Raw genomic sequence first — 20,668 nt, forward strand, 5'->3', positions numbered from 1 at the left:
GGCTCTGAGCACTTTAGCGGTCGGACTTCCCAGGAAAGTTTTTAGCATTTTCTGTCCCCGTTCAGTCGCTGCATAACTGGGCTTAATTTAAAGTGGAGCGGGAAGTCGCACGGGTCCCACACGATATAGCTTTTCCCTTTGACACGCGAGTCTTTGCGGACTCCCCGGGATAAAACCATACCGGTGTGAGCGGGGGTCGTAAGAAGGCCACGGATGATCGAGGGATTGTTTATGTATCATTTCGGCTCCAGCATAACGAGTTAAGAGTCGGTGCGTTCTTTATTAATTGACCAATAATGAGTGGACATCTGCCGCAACGGCGGCAAACAAATGTCGGGTCCATACTACTGACACCGCAGGAAAATGAATGCATCTTCAACCACCTTGGCAGGAAATGCATGGTAAGTTTTTCACCCTCCTCAAACTGTTGTATTTTTTTTCTTTGGTTGGCAGCTAATACACCGCCGTGTTTCCTGCCCTGAGTCGGGAGAGCAGCGCTAGCTAGGAGTTAGTTGTCGCTTCGTGTTTGCGGCATTCTGTTGTGATTTCGGAGCGAACGATAACGTTTTTTCTCAAGATGAAGTTGTGACAGAACAGGTCGCGGTTGTTTTGACAGCGAGGGCGACCAGGCAGGGCTCTCTGGGGTTCGAGCACATTAGCTGTGCTGAACGGAACGTCCTGTTTGGGACAGTGACATTTGGGCAACAGCAGAAGTTTCACTCCTGCCCCAGGCCTCCTCCACTGGCACGCCTTTAACTCACAGCCTGACACACCTGAAATCACTAAGGAAGTCCTGACATTCCTCTGTCACCCACCTCAGTGTGGTTCCTGAACAGGAAAAATATCAAAACATGGCAAAAGTTATGCAAGAACGTGTTGACAGATAAACAAATATGTATAAGGTGTCAATGTCTTTCTGCACTGTGTTGGTTACTAACATAGAACCAGAGACAGGTAATAACCCATGCAGTCACTCCCAGAAATACCAACAAAATGGTTTTATTGATAAAAACTGACCATCTTTATGCCCCCAAAACTTCATTTAAGCACTACTTGAATCCAACTCCCAATGTCTCTCATTGCAATTGTCAAATATAATTCTCTTATGAGGTATGAGGGGGTGTTTTAGTAGAAAAATGTTTGTTTTGCGTCCTATATTGAAATAAAATGTAACCATATAATAAAACATGAAGTACTTCACCAAACAAGTACTACAGGAGGAACAGCTGGCATTATTATTATTATAGTACATCTTTAATATATTGTACGTCGTTAGTACTTTCCCTAACTTTCTTTTGAGGGTGCTGAATTTATACAGTTGCATACTTTGTACGTCTGTGACCAGGTTATTTAGCTGTCTCTGTGAATGCTGCAGGTGCTCATGTCTGCACACTCTTCTTCTCACAATGATTTCTTGCAGGCTGTACACTGAGAGGTGTAATTCTGCCCTTCACAGTTTGTTGTAACTTCTTTGTCACACTCTGTCGTTCCTGTAGATTATTAAATGTTGAGTCCTCTATAGTTTAAATATACAAGTTACTACATCCTTAAAATCAAGAGGACTTTGTGACCTCCCATGGAGGTCTGAGGTCTGGAGGTCTGACCTAGCCTAACCAAAGTAAGTCCACAGCATGCTAATGCTAGTAGGGGTTTTGAGGGCTGTTAAATCCATCAGCATGAAGCAGGGCTGGACAATGATGTTGTTTTTTTTCCTTTTGCACTGGCATTACATAACTCTTATGAACCTTGGTTGTTATCGGGAAGTGCGTCCACTGAGTGGAATGTGCCGAGCACACTTGGCTGAGGACGGCGTTGACTAGCCAAACGTCTTCCTTGTGCAGGACCTGCCAGTCCCACGACACGGTTTGATGTGGAGCAGTCTGCTGTACCAGTGAAACTACAGTGCTGCAGCATCATGACACAATATTGTCCCATATAGTCTGATGTGACATAAAACCTACACATATTTTGTCTCATGTCCTCATTTTGGTAGTCTATAGCGGAACAGTAGAGGAAACTGGTCCTCATGTTGGGTTTATCTTCCCTCTGGCTGGCAAAATAAAGTATTCATGAATCATTTCAGAAAGAAATGACAGTATTTTAATTCATTATTAGTATCTAATTAATGTTTGTTGTTTCAACACTCGCAGTGTAGATTTAATATAATAATGTTCGTGAGTGCCTGCCGTCTCGTGTAGCATAAGCGGTTGTCTCTCACTTGTTGTTTTGAGTAATTTACATTCAGCAGACAGACGGGTCATTACCCTTTGTCTCATGTTATGAATTCTATGTCGTGTGCACTATCACCACCTTTAAATCAGCAACACACTTGCCAAATGTAAGGTGTTCATGTATAAGGGATGTTGCTTCATCAGCCCATGTTCCTCAAGGGAGTTTCAGACTGGCATTAAAGCATGTTTCACTTTCAAGTCTCATTTGGAAATGAGGTCACTTTTCCTTCTAATGTTTGCCTGATACCTGTCCTTGCCCTCTTGTCTGGCAAACATCACACAGTAATATCGGTTGCGTTGAAGATCGCCACACCCTCACCTGTTACTGATTACCTTAACTACATAGAATGGGGTTTAAAGTTTAAAGCCGTGTCTGGTTTTTCTGCAAGCATACACTGTAGGTCCGTGCACGTTAGACGAATATTTGCAGATAATTGGAATGTTGGAAAGTTACTTCCCCATTGTGATCATAATGTACATTTTAATGGTACCTTGTAAAGGTGGTGTGATCATGCTCTTGATACTTGTGAGGTATCAGTATGTCCATGCATGTTTTTGGAAAGACTCATATCCTGTCCCATGACACAGTATGTCAGGCCTGTGTGCAGTCATGTGGTTCGATGTCCTGCCTCCCCCTTTGACACCTAACGCATACAGGTCTCTGACTTGTGTCCTCCTACACCTCTGTAACCTGTTTTAAAAATCCTCTGACGACACTTCTCTGGCATTCAGGCAATTGTGTCACGCCGACATGTGACAGAGACGAGGAAACTGGAACATTCCTCGCAGTCCCACGCTTTACACATCTTTGCATGCAGAGTGAGTTTAGGAGACAGTTAATGTGTGTGTTTGAGAGAGAGGGAGAGAGAGGGAGGGGCCACTGAAGGAGGAGAAAATTGGAAGAGCTGGACATTGTGTGTCTCCCTGACCGGTCTAATTAGAATGCCCATCAGTGATTCAGTGGCTTACTGAGTGATTGTGTGTTATGTAATGTTCTCATTATGAGTGTAAGAATCATGGAGTCACCCTCTGTCATTTATTTTCTCTGCTTTCTCTGACGCAAAGTTCTCTTTGTGCAGATGAATTGGACTTAGCTGTAAAAAAGCCTAGTCTTTAAAAGTAACGGACCTCTTTTTTACCATACTTCAGTAGCTGTATTGAGAAGCATGCACTTAATGCAGATTTTCGGACATACTCACATACAGTATGTCACCCTACATTCAACATGTGTGTGAATGTAGGGTAAAATGAGAGATTCACACAGATATTTGCACAGTGGCCTTTGCTCATTGGTTTCACATCATTGGTATTCCTTACACTGTTTTCACCATCAGCAACCGCAACAGCGACTGACTGGGCAGAAGGTGGAAGAGATCCAGTTCACAGTATGTGTGTGTGTGTGTACAGACTGCCTGATCAGCAGTCCTGTTCTACAGGAAGTCCCGTGGTCGGCCTCCTCTGGTGATTTGTGCTGGAGAAGTGGAACATGACTCCTCTTTTCCTGCACTTCTCCTCTTTTCTAAATTTCTCTCCTTCCACTGTACATTTGAAGTCTCACCTTGGCTCTTTTTGTACAATCTGCCACCCCCCTCCTGTCACTCATTGCCCTTCAGCCCATCTTCAGCCCTGTTGTGCTTGTACATCACTTCTCTCTTTTCTCCCACCACTATTTCTTTTTCCTGCTCAGCTTTCTTTGTGTCAGCCAGTTATCCAGCGTTGTGTTCCTGCCCACTTTGACTTGCTTCCTCTCCAGGAGATCCTGTGAAGACGTGTTATGATGTTTATTTGTGCCAGGATGGAACAGCTTGACAAAATGGTTGATCGGTGATGAGAGACGTTCATATTTCATCAAGGATATAAGGCTAACATTATATTTCTATTCCTTCTTTTGGTGTCTCACTCAATGTTGTCCCTTTTAAAATAAACAATTAATGCCCTATGAAGTATTTAGTAGACCCATACACATCCATGACGTAGCATTGTTTTTCATCAAATCAAGGCAGATAAATTATTTTTTGGCTCATTCACCCATCTTTGCATTGTCATGTTTTGGTCCAAAATAAACTTTAAAAATTAACCAATGTATGTATATATGCTCCCGTAAATGGAATATATGACGTTTAACTTGTGGCTCCTATGTAAACTGTAGGTTCTTCTAAACAATTAGCATCTTACCTTTTGTGTTGAGGTAACTATAAACCTGCTTAAATATCAAATATCACTTCCTTATTTCTATGTCAGTAAAAAACAAAGAACACTATCTTTATATTCTTGTGTATTTCCTGAACATGTGATTGCGTCCTCACTACAAATCATTAATACAGATATAGAGACATGGGTGTGGGTGCACTGTAGAAAGAGTATTTGTTCTCGAGAGAGTGTATATGTAGGTCATTTTAGACAATTTGATGATGCCATAGACTGAGCTCCGCTTCCTGCTGCTTTTGTCCCTTTTATGAATGATCAGCGCTCCAGGAGCAGATTAAACCCTAGGGCCTCATTGCTGTTACACCTGCTGATACAGAGAAATTAATGTTATCCTTTTGATACTGGTATTTTTGATATAAATACAAATTTAATGAGCTACCAAGAGAACTAACATACACGCATCATCATGCCTTCTGTACAAGTGCTCACATGCTTCCTTCATCTCACATAGTCCCATAGATGTGCTCATTGCTCATTGTGACTGTGCAACCAGTTGAGCTTAAAATGAACTTATATAACGAGCCATGCTGCACATAGAATTGAGGAGAATGCACACTTTCTTCACTCTAGTGAGATCATTTCAATTGAAGATTTGTTTGTTCCCTGAAATCAGTATTTTAAAAATAATGGTGCAGATGTAGGGTTTAAGATCGTCATTACTTTTCCCACAAAGTGTAATAAAACCCTTCCATTTGATGTTTCTTTCCAAGTCAACCAAACCCTAAATTCGCTAACACCCTCTTTGTTTGTTGTTGTTTTTTTTGGGGGGGATTTTTCAGCATTTAGCCTGCTGCAGTGGCTGTATTATCCTAGGGGTCAAGAGTCAACAAGTGGTCTGTTTTATCTGCAGGTGTTTTATTTCCTCTAGCAGTTAGCTTCTCGTATGTGGGGTTGTCTCTCAGCAAGCTTAAACCGAAAGATTAACCGCTGGCTTACAGTCTTTAACATGATTAGATTTGGGCCTTGTCTAAGGTATGTCTTCTGAGGGCCCTTCTAACGTGTACCTATGTACATAGCAGAATTCTGCTGCCAGTATGACCTTTATAACCAAGAACAGAAACTCCTCTAAATGTTTTAACAACTTCAGCTGATTTATGTTGCTCGGGTAAAGAAAGTAGAACAACAGTGTTGATAAAGAAATCACCAGGTATTTGGCCTTATGGTGTTTGTTTGTTTGTGGTAATGACTGTGAAGGTCGGCCCCTCGGTGTGAGGAAACCCTTGGAGCAACATGTAAAACCAGTGGGAGCCTGATCTGCTCTTGTGATCATAGATGTGTCCTTGTGCTTGCTGCAGGGCAGGTATGTTTACCGGAGGTTGACCAATTGTGGATTTTTTTAAAAAATGGAATAATTTGAAGCATGAAAGAGCCAATAGTTGATGATGAATCAACTGTTTGCCCACTACCCCCCATTCACAAAAGAAAAAATAGCTGTCAGTGTTATGATATTCCACGGAAAAGGGACACAAAAGAGAGTAATGATTGCAGTGATAAAAAAGGAAGTGTATTTCAGACTTCTCCAGTGACCAAATGACTGCTAATTAGTAGTGCATGTGTTTCCACAGCAGCAAGCATTTGATTAGTGGACTACATGTGTGTTTGCAGAAGAACTGGAATTTCTGTGGGTCACTGAATGCACCTCATAGCTGCTCCTTTTAAACTCATCAGTCTGTGGACTTTGCATTACTCTCACAAGCTCTCATCAGAAGAAAATCAATTTGTGTGTGTGTGTATACACATTTTCAGTAATATTAGCCTTTAAATATAGCCATTGTTCCATAATTTGTGCCAAGCCTGCTTCTAGCCAAGACTGTGGGGCTTCCATGCAGAGCGGTGAGTCACCATATGACAGGTGGAGGCTATCGGGCACTATCAGAGCCAGGGTCCATCAATACCGATATATGGATTTAAATGTTTAATCGGCGCTGATTCATTAGCTGAAGGGAGGGTATGTGCTTATATATTATATACATATTGGTAGGGGGCTCATATTTAATTGCTTGCAACCATAGTCGAGGGTGGTTAGTCCTCGCTGACTTCCTGGACAATGTTCGATTGCATATTTCCTGTCAACTGAGTCAAATATGACGTACTATAACTTCAAAGCAGATGTTGCAGTAGCTCTCACGGCTTTGCGTCAGTGCAGAGGATGTGTCCTTTCTAATTTCCACATTTCTGTGTTGTTGTTTGCCAAATGTTTTTAGACACGTTTTGATTGTGGCTCTCCTTTTTCAGTGTCACTCAGTCTGTGGTCAGTGTGGTTATTACACTTTTTATGCAGCTCATGAAATGGAGGAAAATAATTCTTGTGACTCTTTTCTCTCTTGTCTCTTGTCCTCCCTCTCCCTAGACATTGTCTTCAGCAGTGGTCCAGGTTTTCACATCTGATAGGAACTCCAGTTGGAACAAGAGATGCTGCGGAGTGGCCTGTCTGGTCAAAGACAACCCGCAGCGGTCGTATTTCATCAGAGTCCTCGACGTCAGGGTAGGTGAACGCGCGGCAGATCAGAACTTTGATCATGAAAACAGTATGAACAGCTGTGGTGAACCATATATCCATCATGAACTCGTCTGGATTGCAATACAGTAGAGTCAATTAATTGTATTCTCTTTTGTTTGAGCTCACGTTTTAAATTTTTAATTCACATTTCTGTCTTTCTTCAGGATGGTAAGATGACATTTGAACAGGAGCTGTACAATAACTTCAGCATCTACGTCCCCAAACCCTACTTCATCACATTTGCTGGAGATGTGAGTTACCTGCCGTATAACTTTTCACATTTCTCATCTTTATTCACTAATTTTTCTGTATGTTGTCGTATATAAGCCTCAACATTATTTGCTCATCTCTGATTGTCACATTAGAGTCAGAACTTGAGTGATTTCCTTAAGATATTCCCACTTTTTGCAATGACTCCTCTGTCCTTTAGTGTCACTTGTACCATAAAGTAAGTTTTAAACTCGTCTCTCAAGGTTTGCCTCCATTCCTTTGAGCAACACTGTCTGGAAACAAAGGGCTTGTGTTCTTTTCAACAAACTAAGTTCTGGCAGGAGATCAGTTTCTCAGATTCTCAACCAAGTAAAACCTTTTATTTTGTTGGCATAACAACGCTCAACATAACATGACATTTCAGACACTGATGACATCTGTTCTCATCATGTAAGTCAGTATCGATTTCTAATCTGAAGCCCTAACCCATGATAGGGACCCCTGTTTTATTTGTTGCGTAAGCATCTTCGCTAGAGCGTGCAGTGGCTCAGACTCAGCAGACCATGAGGTATGTGGTGGTGCTGCTGTTGACGAAGCCTGGATTGTTAGGAAATAAGGATTGTAAATTCAAACACGGCAACCGAAATAGGTAGTTTTTGGCAGTTGTTGATAAACAACCAGACTTTACAAATGTACGCATGTTTCAGTGTTTCGTGTGTTTGTGTGTTTACAGACATGCCAAGTGGGTCTGAACTTTGCCAGCGAGGAGGAGACCAAGCGTTTCCACGGCCATCTGACAGAGCTCGTGGGAAGACGACAGAGGAAAACTGGTACCAATCTAAGTCTTGCCGCTGACCTAATCTTCAAACCCACCCGCCGTCTTAATACGACTATGTAAAAGTGACTTGTTTGGTTAGATATTAGTCTTGTGTTAAGCCATAACATAATATCACTGAGGTGCCGTATGAGGTTTTTGGCTTGAAATCATCTGGGTTGAGCACAAGATTAAATAAAGGTCTAAACCTGTCACTTTTACATTCTGCTTCCACACAGAACTGGGCAAAAGAGATTGGAATCTCAATACATAAAGCAAATGTATTCAATTGAGGCACTCCAGTCGATATGCTGGAGCGTAGACCACTGAAAAGGGGCTTATGTTAAATTTATTTGCCTGGTTTATTGATTTGATTTTTACTACTCCCTCTTCCTCCTGCCAGTTTTCAAAACTCTCCCTCAGCTGAGTTCTTACCTCTAATGACAAACCATACCGTCACTATTCAGAATCATTTTAACCCAGCTCTGACACTGTGAATCAGTATTTTAATAATAATCTGGAATACTGGAACTGTACCTGCATAAACCTGAGATATATGACGATGATGATTGCACTCTTTTGTGCACATACTTTGACATTTAGCGTGTACTTTGTTTTACTGTATGAAGGCACTCTGCAGCTCTAATAGGTGATTTTAAGTTCCCACTTTGAGACAAAACAAAACTGTTTCCTCTTCCGCCTTCTATCTTATCTGTCCATCTAAGGAAATGAGCTGTGAATGTCCTCAACGTAATCTGTTGAAAACGCGTAATGCTATGCAAAATCACACCTCTCACTCCTTGCCACTCTTTCCTTAACTTTTATCATCACCTGCTTGATTCCGAGCGTCCGTCTTCCTTCTTCCTCCTCTGCGGATCATTTCCTGACCTTTTCACATGGATGGTTCTCTGTCATCTTTTCCTCTTCAGTCCTCTGCGCTGGGTCACATCTTCTCGACGAGGCTTCTTTCCTTTTGACCGTCGTCGTATCGTAATTGTTCTCTGGACAGTGTTTTTCATCACAGACGTAATTAAACATTATGTGTGTGTGTGTGTGTGAATGAATGAAAGAACCAAATGTGTTTTGCATTACATGAATGCATTAACAGAACTTCTTTGCTTGGCCATTTTCTCTCCGTAACTTTCCGTCCTCCCGGCGTTCTCTCTTCTGTACGTCTGTGCTCTCGTGCACATTCTCTCCTCACTAACCTAACTCACAACCGAGTGCGGGTTTGTAACGGTTCATCTTTTTTTTGTCTTGTGTGTTTACAGAGAAGAGACGCGACCCTCTAAATGGTACGTTTGACAATATTTCCTGACATTAACTTCAGATGTGAACAGAGGAGGCATGAAAAACCCGATACAGAGAAATCTCTGTGTGTCATTGTGTTGGTATGTCTGATGGGTGGAGTTCAAGGATCATTCAGATTTTTGTATCATTGGCAACATTGGTCTGTTATTGTAGAAACGGTGCACCGTATGTAGGAAACACCTTCTGCCTGGCATCCATCAAAAAGCACTTGTACACCAGCAGTTTATAATTAAATTAAGTGAATAAACTCTTAAAAACTAAATGTTGCTGTATGCTATATGAGTTGCTCTTTCACAATGGAGTGACACAAATGAAATGGACGAGCAGGCGAGGAAATGCACAGCAATCAATCAACTGTGGACACGAGCAGGTTTCATATACTTAATCTACAAATCCATTCATTCGGAGAGTCTTAATCTCTGAGTTGCATGCCCGTGAAGGCCCCTGACTCTGTCACTCAGGAGCTTAAAGAGCCAGAAAACATTTTTTCTTTTCTTGGCATGATGGTGCAAGATGATGCAGTCTAGTTACAGGAAGAGCGGAGCAGCAGATGAACCAGTTTTGCAAAGAAGCGGCATCGTTTGACATAGCTCGCTTGGGGTGTGCGTGTATTCCAGGTATTACTCATATCTTGGGGACACAGTCACATTATGGAGACGTTTGTCAAAAAAACAAGAAAATGATTATATTTAAAGTGAAGACATGTTGTACGGTTAGGGTTAGGCCAGTTGTGGTTATGGTTTATGTGGTCATGACATGCTTAGCCAATAGATATTTGGTGAAAATGAAAAAAGACAGGTGTTTTTACACCAGATTGTGTCCTGCATTAGTCATGCGTGGATTCAGCTTCTCTACAAGTCCATGTTGGCCTGTGAATTTGTTAAATTCCAAAGGAAATCATCCTCGTAGTCTCACGGGGATATCTTCTCTTCTCTTCTCGTCTTGGTCCGTCACATTTCCATTACTGCGTCACACTGTCATCAACTCTATTCTTAGCTGTCCTTCTCTTCTGCTCTTTTCTCTTTCTGCCCTTTCACCTCACCCCCATCTCGTCATTTGTACCCGTTCACCCTCTGCTTCTCATTTAATCTGTCTTAATTTCCCTCTTTTCTCTGTCTTTCTCTCTCTCTCTCTTTCTGTTGCTCTGCTGTTCTCACCCTTCATTTCACCCCGCAGATTCATCATGTTTCAGGAACCACTGAGATTATCGTGGGATTATGCCATGGGTAGATTGTCATGGTTACGTAATAAAAAATAAAAAAAAAACACCCAGTGCTAAAGCCAGGACACAACTTGCTGGGATTAGATCCTGTTTATGTGTGTTGCAGGGAGTGGGAGGGGATAATAGTGGAGCTGGGTGGAGAAATGATTATGGCGAGCCGGTTCGATCATGATAATCTAATCGTGCAACATGCTGAGATGGAGAGCCAGGGGGATAGCAAATGATTGCAGGGGAAGATATAAAATATTCAGAACTCAGACACACTCTGATACAGCAGCGAAACGGAGACAGGGAGAGCCGGCGACAGAGAAATTAATGGAAGGAATGTAAGAGGAAGAGTGAAGCTCGGGCCGTTGGCTGGCAAAGTGTTGGCTGTCTCTTTTCTCCTCAGATGGCATTGCTGGACGTCTGCCTTCGCAGCTCAGACAGTGTGTGTTTCAACTACGCCAGATGTCCCAAGATGTTAATTCAGTGACTGCTGAGTGCTGCACCAAGTCCATCACATTCTGGCTTATTTTCTCATGTAGGAAACAGTGGAGAACGTCTTTTTTGGGGGGTGTCGGCGCAGTGAAGAAACCTTTTTAACCAAAAAATACTGGATTTAAAATTTATCCACTCAGGATTTGTTTTCGAGGACATTTTTCTTTTATGAAGCAGTCTGACTGAGGACTTTCTGCACATTTCTTTTGCATGAGACAAAAGACCTTGGACCCACTCAAACCGCTTATGCCCAGCCATCAGCAACAATGATGTTCTGCACCACCTTCCTGTCTGCTCCCTCTGAAGATCTTAATTGTGAGGGTGGTGGTGGAGGAGCAGCAGCAGCAGTCGTCGGAGGTGTAAGTTCAGGCAGCTGTCTGACTTCCCTACACTGCCTCATACTCCCGCAGGACGACTTGTACCCGTCTCTCTCCGACCAAACCGCCCGCCTTTCGATTTGCGCCGAAGAGCAAACTCGCAACCTGATGGACAAAATGCTCCTCGATGCCGGCGCGACCACCTGCGCGGCGAGAGGCGAGGGCAGGTGTATTTGGGACAGGGTGAGAAGGAGGCGCAGTCGGTCAGCCTCGCCTTTGCCCAGCAAAACTCCCAAAAGTCCTTGTAGTCAGAGAGTCAAAGGTATGTGTTTTTTTTGAGTGAGGTGCAGTCTCAGAATCTAAAATACGGACGGGTATGGACATATTTGTCTGCACGTGCTTGGTTGCAGGTCACAAGTGTGTTGGCACATGAGACCCCTGAGGTATTTGTGTTGTCACTTTGGTGTTGGATTGTTTTTCTGCCGTTCATGCCGGGGCCCTGGTGTGAAACAGTTAAATGAGTGTAGCACTGTCTTTTTCCTTTATTTACAGAGCTGATTTGTTTCGTATGAATGTTTGAAACACGACGCCATCTGTAAATGAGAACTTTAATGAGGTTGACAGACAGTCTTTGTTAAGTATATTGGGTTACCGAACTGACAGAACGAGTTTCTCAACTCATTTACAGTCCTTTTATATCCCAGAGATATTTGCCAATGTTTTGTTTATAATTTCGTTCACTCATTCTGTGTCAATACCCCGAGTGGCAGTAATGAGATAATCCCGCAAAGACTCGGCCACTTTCACACCATTAAATCCAAATAGTTCCATTTCTAGTTGAGCCAAACAGTCTGTAATAGCCAGTAAATAATTGGTTATATAATTGACTGGACACAGCTGGCCCGATGAATTCCAAACTCTTCTTTCTTCTTTAAAAAGCAGTATTATTTTTTATGTTTTATGACTTGTTACCACTTTATTGTCCTCACTATAAGCCACACTTTAATGTGGCGAGATATCTGTAGTCGATGTTTTGAATTGCACGCGTTGTGTTCTATAAACTCTTAACTGTACCGCGGCCTCTGTCGCTCTCGCAGGTCCCACATTGCCCATGGCCACGGTGGACATCAAAAACCCGGAGATCAACAGCATTCATCGCTTTCACAACAACTCTCAGGTGAACAACCTTGTGCACTCGTCCTTCCCCAAGAGGGAGAAGAAAGTCAAGGGGAAGAAGAAGAAGCTGACCAAGGCAGACATCGGCACGCCGAGCAACTTCCAGTGAGTCAAGTGTGGTTGCGTTAGTCATGAGTTTAGTACATTTATTTACACCATTTTAATCTCAAGTGTTTGGAAAACCGTGTTCAACAAAGCCCTTACTCTCCCTTATGATATTGGCGGTAGTATTTTATCAGTGTTACGAGAAAAGAACGGGTCCTGAACGTCGCTAAACATTCTCATCTCTTCTTTTTATCGCCGGATAACAATCTTGATTTTGTTCCCGTGAACTGACATGACATCAGTGTGTGTGTGTGTGTGTGTATTTGAATAAAGCGGAAGGGAAGCCAGATCCAATCTCTTGTGGTCAGAAGAGCTGCAGGACACGTGTTTTATACCAGGCGTGAACAGTCCTACTTAACACTGTGTCTACATGAGACCAAATCTCCCAGGATGGGCGTAAATACCAGGTCTGAATGAGGCACAGGGCAGCTCATCCCTGTGTGCATTTAAAGTGCTGCAGAATCTGTGCGCGATATTAATCCAGGCCGCTGTTCCTCACAAGTTAATCCTATAGAATATATGAAAGATTATTAATATAGACCAATCCATGATGTGCTTTCAGGAACGATGTCAGCTTATGTTTTGTTTTTTGTTTTTTTTGTTTCTTTCATCATAATATTAGAAGGTCATCACTGCATGGTACCACATGTTCTACTTCTTAACCTTACGTGATCTCACGTCCGCTCTTGTTTTTGTTTTTGTTTTTTGTTTTTTTCTCCCCCTCACAGGCACATTGGACACGTGGGATGGGATCCAAACACAGGCTTTGATGTAAGCAGAATTCACATAATCTAACATCGGCACTTGTTTGCGTGCGAGTCGACACACGTCTCAGTATGTGACCCTTTTTGATTTTTGTTTTTGTTTTAAAACCTAAAAGCCCCTGAGCTTCTCTGTTTGTCAGACACCATCACCACCACCACCACCCACTTCCTTCTCTTCCAGACAGATTTTTTTTAAATTTAGTAACGGCTATAAAATATTAAGCCAAGCTGCGCGGTCAAGTCGCCATGAGCGTTACACAAGGAGATTTTGTTGTTGTTGTTGTTGATCTGCATAATCCATAGAGTTGTTCCAAAGAAGCCTCATCAGCAGTGATGCTGGATGCAGGAGTTTGAGATCCCACAGGTCAGAGGACTTAACTCTGTTCATGAATGAATGAAAAATATAATTCAGGTGATAAGGTAATGCTTGCAAGGGCAAGGTCAGTGGAACAAAGACAGTTTCTCACCTCTCAAATCCCCGTCAGGTTCAAAGCATTCACAGGGGTAGATTTTGCTTTGTCAAACCTTTTTATATTAAGTATTTTAAAGAGATAATCAAACACCAATTTGGATTCACGACATGTTCTCATGCACCACCGCACAGCTGAGCTAAAGGTTAATCTCTCAACTTGTGCACTGGAATGGCCGGACCTGTTCTGACATGTGTTCAGATCCAGGTCAGTGAAAATATGTCTTTTCCCAGCGAGCCGAGATGTCACGTCACTTGTACCACTAGGTGGCAGCATCGTAGCTCAAATTCTATATTTATATAATGAGTGCAGCAGGTCTGATGAGGTTGAAAATTGTTTAATTTTAAAGGACTAACACTAGTGCGGTCATTAAAATGGTGCCAGTTTAAATGCAGCGGAGGAAAAATGAATAATAATCTGAAGGTGTTTTGGGCCCTAATGTAATTCATATTGCAGTATTATTATTATAGAGTCTGTTTGTCTTTGTACTTCATTATCACTGCCTGACTGTATTTACCGAACGTCACGTCTTCCTCCTGTGTTTACCCTGCAGCTGAATAACTTAGACCCCGAGCTGAAACACCTCTTTGACATGTGTGGCATCTCCGAGGCCGAGCTGAAGGACAAGGAGACCTCAAAGGTCATCTATGACTTCATTGAGAAGAAAGGAGGTGTAGAAGCTGTGAAAAATGAGCTACGGCGACAAGGTGAGGCACATGTGGATTTATATTGTGACAATTCCAACTCCCCCTGATCAATAAATCCATTTCACGAAGGAGAGGATCTCCATCTGCCAGTGGTGCATTTCAGTTCGGTGTTGAAGAAAATGTGTTGTTATAAAAGACATGAATGGTTTGAACAGGTTGATTGTCAAGCTAACGGGTGCGATGGTTTTTATCTGCAGGTCCACCCCGGTGGTGCGGTAGGTTTCTATGCATGACCTGCTATGACAGCTCATGACTGACTGCATGTGGAGTGTGACTGATATGTGACCTAGAAATGAAATAATACTGTGAGACTTTGCAGTTCATCACGTTTTGGACTTTAACTGAGTTGGATATGCCTTTTTTTATATGTATACACATATATATATATATATATATATATATATATATATATATATATATATATATGACCTGACTGTCATAAATGCAGCGTTTCTCTGCCACACTGCTTCAGTTTTGGGCCGAGTTATGAAGTAATGGTCATGCGTCTGTTACCTGTCTGCTGTGCAACTCCTCTCTCAAGTGGCTGAACCACACCTATAAAACTCTTCTCATGGTTTGCTCTACTGTAAACACTTTGCATGTGAACTGACACCTTTTTTTTTTATTAACCAGCTGTCGGACTCAGTCAGAGGACACTGGAACCAAAATACTTTATATTATATTATATATATATATATATACACAGTAATATGTTGAATATTAAAGTTTCAGCTCATTAATGTTTAATTTTTGTTGTTGAAAGTAGGAGTTGAGGCATTTATTTTGTTTCCCTGGCAGATTAACATTACACAGGAGAAGGCTGCCCCCCTGTGGCTTAATTATTTAACTGCATGGCTTGATACATGCAAGATTTGGGGAAACTGACGAGCATTTTTGGACAGATGTGCTGTCACGTCTCCCATCTTCTCCTCACTGAAGTCAGTTTTATATGAATATAAACCAGAAGAGTAAACTTTAAACTTCCTCCAGGCTTCAGTCTGAGCTCAGTGTTCCTCTCTGTGTTTGCTGATCATTGATTTCTGTTCAAACTTTTAAATATTTGTCCATTTTGTTTTTTTCCTCTGTCCCTCAGCCCCTCCACCTCCTCCATCTAGAGGTGGCCCTCCTCCGCCACCCCCTCACCACAGTTCTGCACCTCCGCCCCCTCCCCCTGCGCGAGGACGAGGTGCCCCGCCGCCGCCCCCTCCCTCCCGAGCTCCGGTCTCTTCACACCCTCCTCCCCCTCCGACTCGGCCGGGCATGTCCGCTCCACCTCCGCCTCCGCCAAGCAGAGGCTCCCTCCCGCCCCCACCTCCGCCAGCTCATGCCTCCATTCCCGTGGCGCCGCCCCCGCCGCCGCCTCCTCCTCCCATGTCCGGTGGCGGTGCACCGCCTCCTCCACCTCCTCCTCCACCACCACCTGGCCCTCCACCTCCCGCTCCGCCGATGTCCACAGACGCTAACGGGGGCGACGGCAGCCTGTCCTCAGGTGGAGGCAAGTCTGCGCTCCTGAGTCAGATCAGAGAGGGCACAAACCTGAAGAAGGTGGACCAGAAAGAGAGGCCAGTGTCCAGCAGCACTGGCGGCGGCAGAGATGCACTTCTGGACCAAATCCGGCAAGGAATCCAACTTAAAGCGGTCAGTTTTCATTCATCACACGTGTTACCTTTGAGTTGAACTGAATCCGCTTCTGTAATTGTGGCTGATGGAGCTGTTTTTGTTTATTTGCAGAGAGAGGACAATATCGAATCTTCTCCTACCACCGCGGCCCCCTCAGCGGGCATTGTAGGGGCCCTGATGGAGGTGATGCAGAAAAGAAGCAAGGCTATTCACTCTTCAGGTGCGTACAAAAACAAAAAAAACTCACCTGCTGCTGAGCTCACACAGCATACATAATATTATATTAATATTATCAGAATCGATTTATCTGTTGATTGTTTTCGCGATTAATCGAGTAATCGCTTGGTCCATAAAACTTTAAAAAATGTTGAAACCATCTTGTTTCAATCATGAAAAAGGCTTCAAACTGATTAATCGAAATAAATAGATTCATTTAGTAAACGATCAATTGAGTAATTGTTTCAGCTCTATACCTGAAATCAGTTTTTTTCTGGATTTGACCAGTATTTTTTCCAGTAACTGAATATTTATATGAACAAAAGAAAGTAATTTGTCCATTCTCTATAACCTAACACTGTTATTTCCAAAAGATAAACACATTTCAATGTAATATTATTCATGTTCTCATGTGAAAAAAAAGAAATCTCACACCATAATCTCCTGTCACCCATCTCTCGCTCTCATAGAGCACAGGACGAATGACCTCTTTAAATCTCATCCCATTGTACATTCACAGTTCTTGTCCAGTCCACTAGATGTCACAGGAGACTCAAAACAAACAGAACTGAGAGCATGTTTCCACCTGCAGAGCCAGCACAATTGAAACGATGTGAAAGAACTAATAAACTGAATAACGTGATAAATCAGATTTGAATAAGCAAATGACGGCAGTCGACTATGGCGGCTGTAAACCCAACAAACGGAGCAGTACTTCTACTACTTGATTCTTTCTGTGATGTACTTAAGTGAAATACAATACCTGAAGTTCTATTTTCCTACTTCCTCTCCGGCTTTTGCTGAATTTACGTGGCTCTGCCGCGCGTATCCACTCCGACCTTCTGGAACTGAGCGAACCCAACACGCATCCGTTACGCAGACGTTCACGACCGGTGAAGTTTGACACGTTGACTAGGACGTATCGGCTCCGACGCTGGATCAGCGACATGACGCGACCGTTCCGCAGCCAGTCTATTTTGGGGAGTCGGACTGTAATGGAAAAAGACGCAATTGCAGTAAAAACCAGGCCTTTGTCTCATTAAGTGTGTGTCAGATGACGCTTTCTTTCCAAAATACAAATCAGACTTTCATCACTTCCTCATCAGTCTCAAACGTCCTTGTGATTTTTCTATTTTTAAGCCTCAGACAAAATAAAAAAAAAAAAGTTCCCTTCCTCGTTCGAATGCAGTTATGTCACTTAAAAAAGTCACGGGAGACGTTTGAAAGTGAAGGTCGACGACCTCTGTGCATCTCCTGCTGTTTCAGTTTATCGTAACGAGTGTCAATGTTGTCTTTCCTTCCACAGACGAGGACGACGACGATGAAGACGATGAGGACTTTGAGGATGATGATGAATGGGAAGACTAGTGATTTTTTTTTTTTCTTTTTTTCCCTGCCCTGTCCTAACTCCTGGATGATTACGACACTAAAAAAAAAATTGTCTTTTTAAATTGTTCTATCAATTTGCTGTATATTTTTGTTGCCTTTATGCTTTTTTTTTATGATTAATCTGTGCAATACCTCATTTAATCTGTAAATGTTTGTCACTTTCATATCTTAGGTTGAATGTTCTTCTCCTTTCTCTGTCTGTCTGTGCGTCATTTCTGTCTTTCGCTAGCAAAATGTCTCATCTGTCATTTTATCTTTGTCCAGCTTTTTTTCCATCTCTTTGTATCGCCCTCTCTTCCTCCCACGTCCCCTGCGCTTTGATGTTAATCACCTCCATCTGTCGGTTCAGCCTCTCATCGCACATGTCCCTCCCCGTCGCTGTCCTGCAGCGTCCATATCAACATGTGCAATTTCACAATCTCTTCGGTCTTAGAAAATTAATGTTTTTTTGTTTGTTTATTTTCATCGATTGAGGGGCTTAAAAAAATGCGGGTGGCCACATAGAAATCACGCCTTCATCACGGGAAGAAAGGCAAAAGTGAACTATTTTCATACCCTGTTGCTCTGTAGTTTATTTTTACTTATTCAAGAGGATCCTAGTTTAGCGCTCATATTTTCTTATGACAAAGAAGAAGGGTGAAAAGAAAAAAGAAAACGCTCTCGTTAGCTTCATTCTGTCAACTGTAAATTTGAGAGTTGTTATATTTTTGCACAGATTGAAAGTGGAGACTCATTATGAATATGCTTTAAGTAAATGAGGCAAAGTAGACTTTTAACCGTTAAACACGCCCACACTACGTACAGTAAACACATTGTTGGCCGGCGATCTATTTGAATGTTAGTTCATTTTCTTTTGTTATTGTCACACATTTTTTTTTTTTAACAGTAGCGTATTGGGAATCAGGTTATAATATACATCGTGTAAATCTTGAGGAATAAAGACATTTCTTTTTTTAGTCTCACACCTGATGCTTATACTGGGTGTTTTGTGGTTATGGCTGCGCTGCTGAGCAGAAACGGTGGCACAAAATGTGGAGTTCTTCCTCCTTTTAGACGCTGAGGTGTTGACAAATGACGGGGTCAAGTCATGGCATTATCCAACGAGTGCATTAAGGTGTGTTACATAGTTAATCCCTACAAAGCCCAATAGATTGTGCTTTTTTAAAAATGGCATAAATAAAGATTCATCAGGGAGTTGTTAAACTCAAAAAAGGTTAAAATATTGTTGTTTTTTTAGCAGTTCCTTTATGTGGAGACTCTGCACTTAAATAACCAATCTGCATTTTCTCTTTTAAAGAAAGCAAAAACAGCAGCTTCTGCAGCCGTTCATTCTAAAGTCTGCTGGAACAGCAGCTGGACCTGAAAGAACACGTACACATTTAGTGTGAGAGGTAACCAGAACAGGAAATAAAAGACGGGATTGTGTGCTGAAATGTCTTTTTTTTTTGTTTGTTTTTATATTGTTTTATAATTGACATTTTTGGTCTCCGAAAGACAAGTTGCCACTAGTTTGATGTAAGAACTGACCCTGTGTTGTCAAATATATTCTTTTTCAAGGGGAAAAGGAACACCTGGGCCATGTTTTCGCAGATGTTCATGTCTTGAGGTAACTCGGTTATAATAAGGTGTTCTGGACGCCGAGCCTTTTTCTCAAACAGGCTTGACAAACTCATACATTATACACTCCAATAAAAGGTTGACATTTACACACTTTAGTGTTTGTTCTTCTTTTTTATTGTGGGATTGTTTGTTCAACTTCTGTTAAATTGTCAGGGTGTAAAAATGGAGCAGGGCCTCCTTGCTCCAACACACCTGATTCCAATAAACGGGTCGTTATCAGGCTTCTGCAGAGCTTCCTAACGAGCTGATCATTTGAATCAGGTGTGTTGGAGCAGGGAAACATCTAAAACATGGTGGGTCCACAGGATCAGGATTAAGAAACACTGCAGTCGGTGTTAAGTGAGTGTGGTTATTGCTGTATCCATGCAGATTTGAGGCATCCTGTGTCCAACATGGAAATTAGGCTTCAGCATATGGGTGTGTGTGTGTGTGTGTGTGTGTGCGTGCATAGGAATGACTGGAAGTGGGCCTCATCCCCTGCCGTAGACGGCGGTGAGACGGGTGCTGGGACGGAATCTGGCAGCAGCTGAGCAGAGGATTGTCACACATGAGTCAAGAAGAAGGGAAGAAAAGAAAAGTGGGTGAGTAAGAAGGAAAACAAAAGCGCAGTTAGTTTGTCACAACCTTGTCATGTAATGCTTGTGATTCATTGTGCGCACAGTATAATGCCACGTACAGTGGTTCCCAAAGGCCGGGTTGGGACCCGCAAACGGGTCGCGGGTGATTTATTTGGGTCCCCAAACAGATTTGCAGAATTTCCATATATATGGATTATTTTTTCAAACTGTCTGTATGTCTGTCTCTTTTTTTGCTTATTTTAACCATAAAATATGGCCAGAAAATGTCCTGTGAGCATTTTTCCAGAATGACGTTCAATATCTGACAGTTAATTACAATTTACTGCATGTTAAAATAGTGTATTAACAATTTAATATGAAGAAAAACAATTAGTTTTATACATGAATACCAGATTTTGCGTGTTTATTTTTAAATTGTAACAGTATAAAACATATTTAAAATTTTAAACAAGGCGTTTCTTCCACTTTTTCCCTCTCTGGTGACAAAGACAACAATTTGCCGGCTGCATGCAGCAGCGCAAGTGAAATTACCGTAATAACCACACGTTGGCTTTGACGTGGAACTACTCAGCTTCCAGAAACCGTTGGAATTTTTTTACCGTAATTATGGTAATGTAAAGTGCGCTTGCGCGAACATGTCGTCTGCGATACATTCTGTGTTAAAGGGTTAAATTAAGTGTTAAAGATTTCTTAAAATTGCTGATTCACTCATTTAAAAATAATTCACAGA

General features: G+C 42.2%; 1 protein-coding gene across 4 annotated transcripts; it reads left to right on the plus strand.

Annotated features, from left to right (window-relative positions):
• Positions 1 to 19,446, plus strand: waslb (WASP like actin nucleation promoting factor b). 4 transcript variants are annotated; one of them, XM_044021780.1, is made up of 12 exons: positions 1 to 401; positions 6,790 to 6,924; positions 7,104 to 7,190; positions 7,883 to 7,979; positions 9,235 to 9,258; positions 12,391 to 12,574; positions 13,303 to 13,345; positions 14,362 to 14,515; positions 14,713 to 14,730; positions 15,609 to 16,153; positions 16,247 to 16,355; positions 17,658 to 19,446. In XM_044021780.1, exons 1-12 carry the CDS (start codon positions 297 to 299, stop codon positions 17,717 to 17,719), a joined length of 1,563 nt encoding a protein of 520 aa, XP_043877715.1. In that variant the 5' UTR covers positions 1 to 296; the 3' UTR covers positions 17,720 to 19,446. The 4 variants fall into 4 exon arrangements, with proteins under 4 accessions (XP_043877715.1, XP_043877716.1, XP_043877717.1 ...); XM_044021781.1 differs by lacking the exon at positions 14,713 to 14,730; XM_044021782.1 differs by lacking the exon at positions 9,235 to 9,258.
• Positions 19,447 to 20,668: the final 1,222 nt, after the last annotated feature.

Source organism: Solea senegalensis, linkage group LG3 (genome assembly GCF_019176455.1).
Source record: "Solea senegalensis isolate Sse05_10M linkage group LG3, IFAPA_SoseM_1, whole genome shotgun sequence".
NCBI lineage: Eukaryota > Metazoa > Chordata > Actinopteri > Pleuronectiformes > Soleidae > Solea > Solea senegalensis.

Coding starts and splice junctions, on each gene's coding strand:
- waslb (XM_044021780.1), top strand. CDS start 297: ATGAGTGGACATCTGCCGCAACGGCGGCAAACAAATGTCGGGTCCATA. Junction 7,191..7,882: donor TCATCACATTTGCTGGAGAT/GTGAGTTACCTG, acceptor GTGTGTTTACAG/ACATGCCAAGTGGGTCTGAA. Junction 9,259..12,390: donor GAGACGCGACCCTCTAAATG/GTACGTTTGACA, acceptor TCGCTCTCGCAG/GTCCCACATTGCCCATGGCC.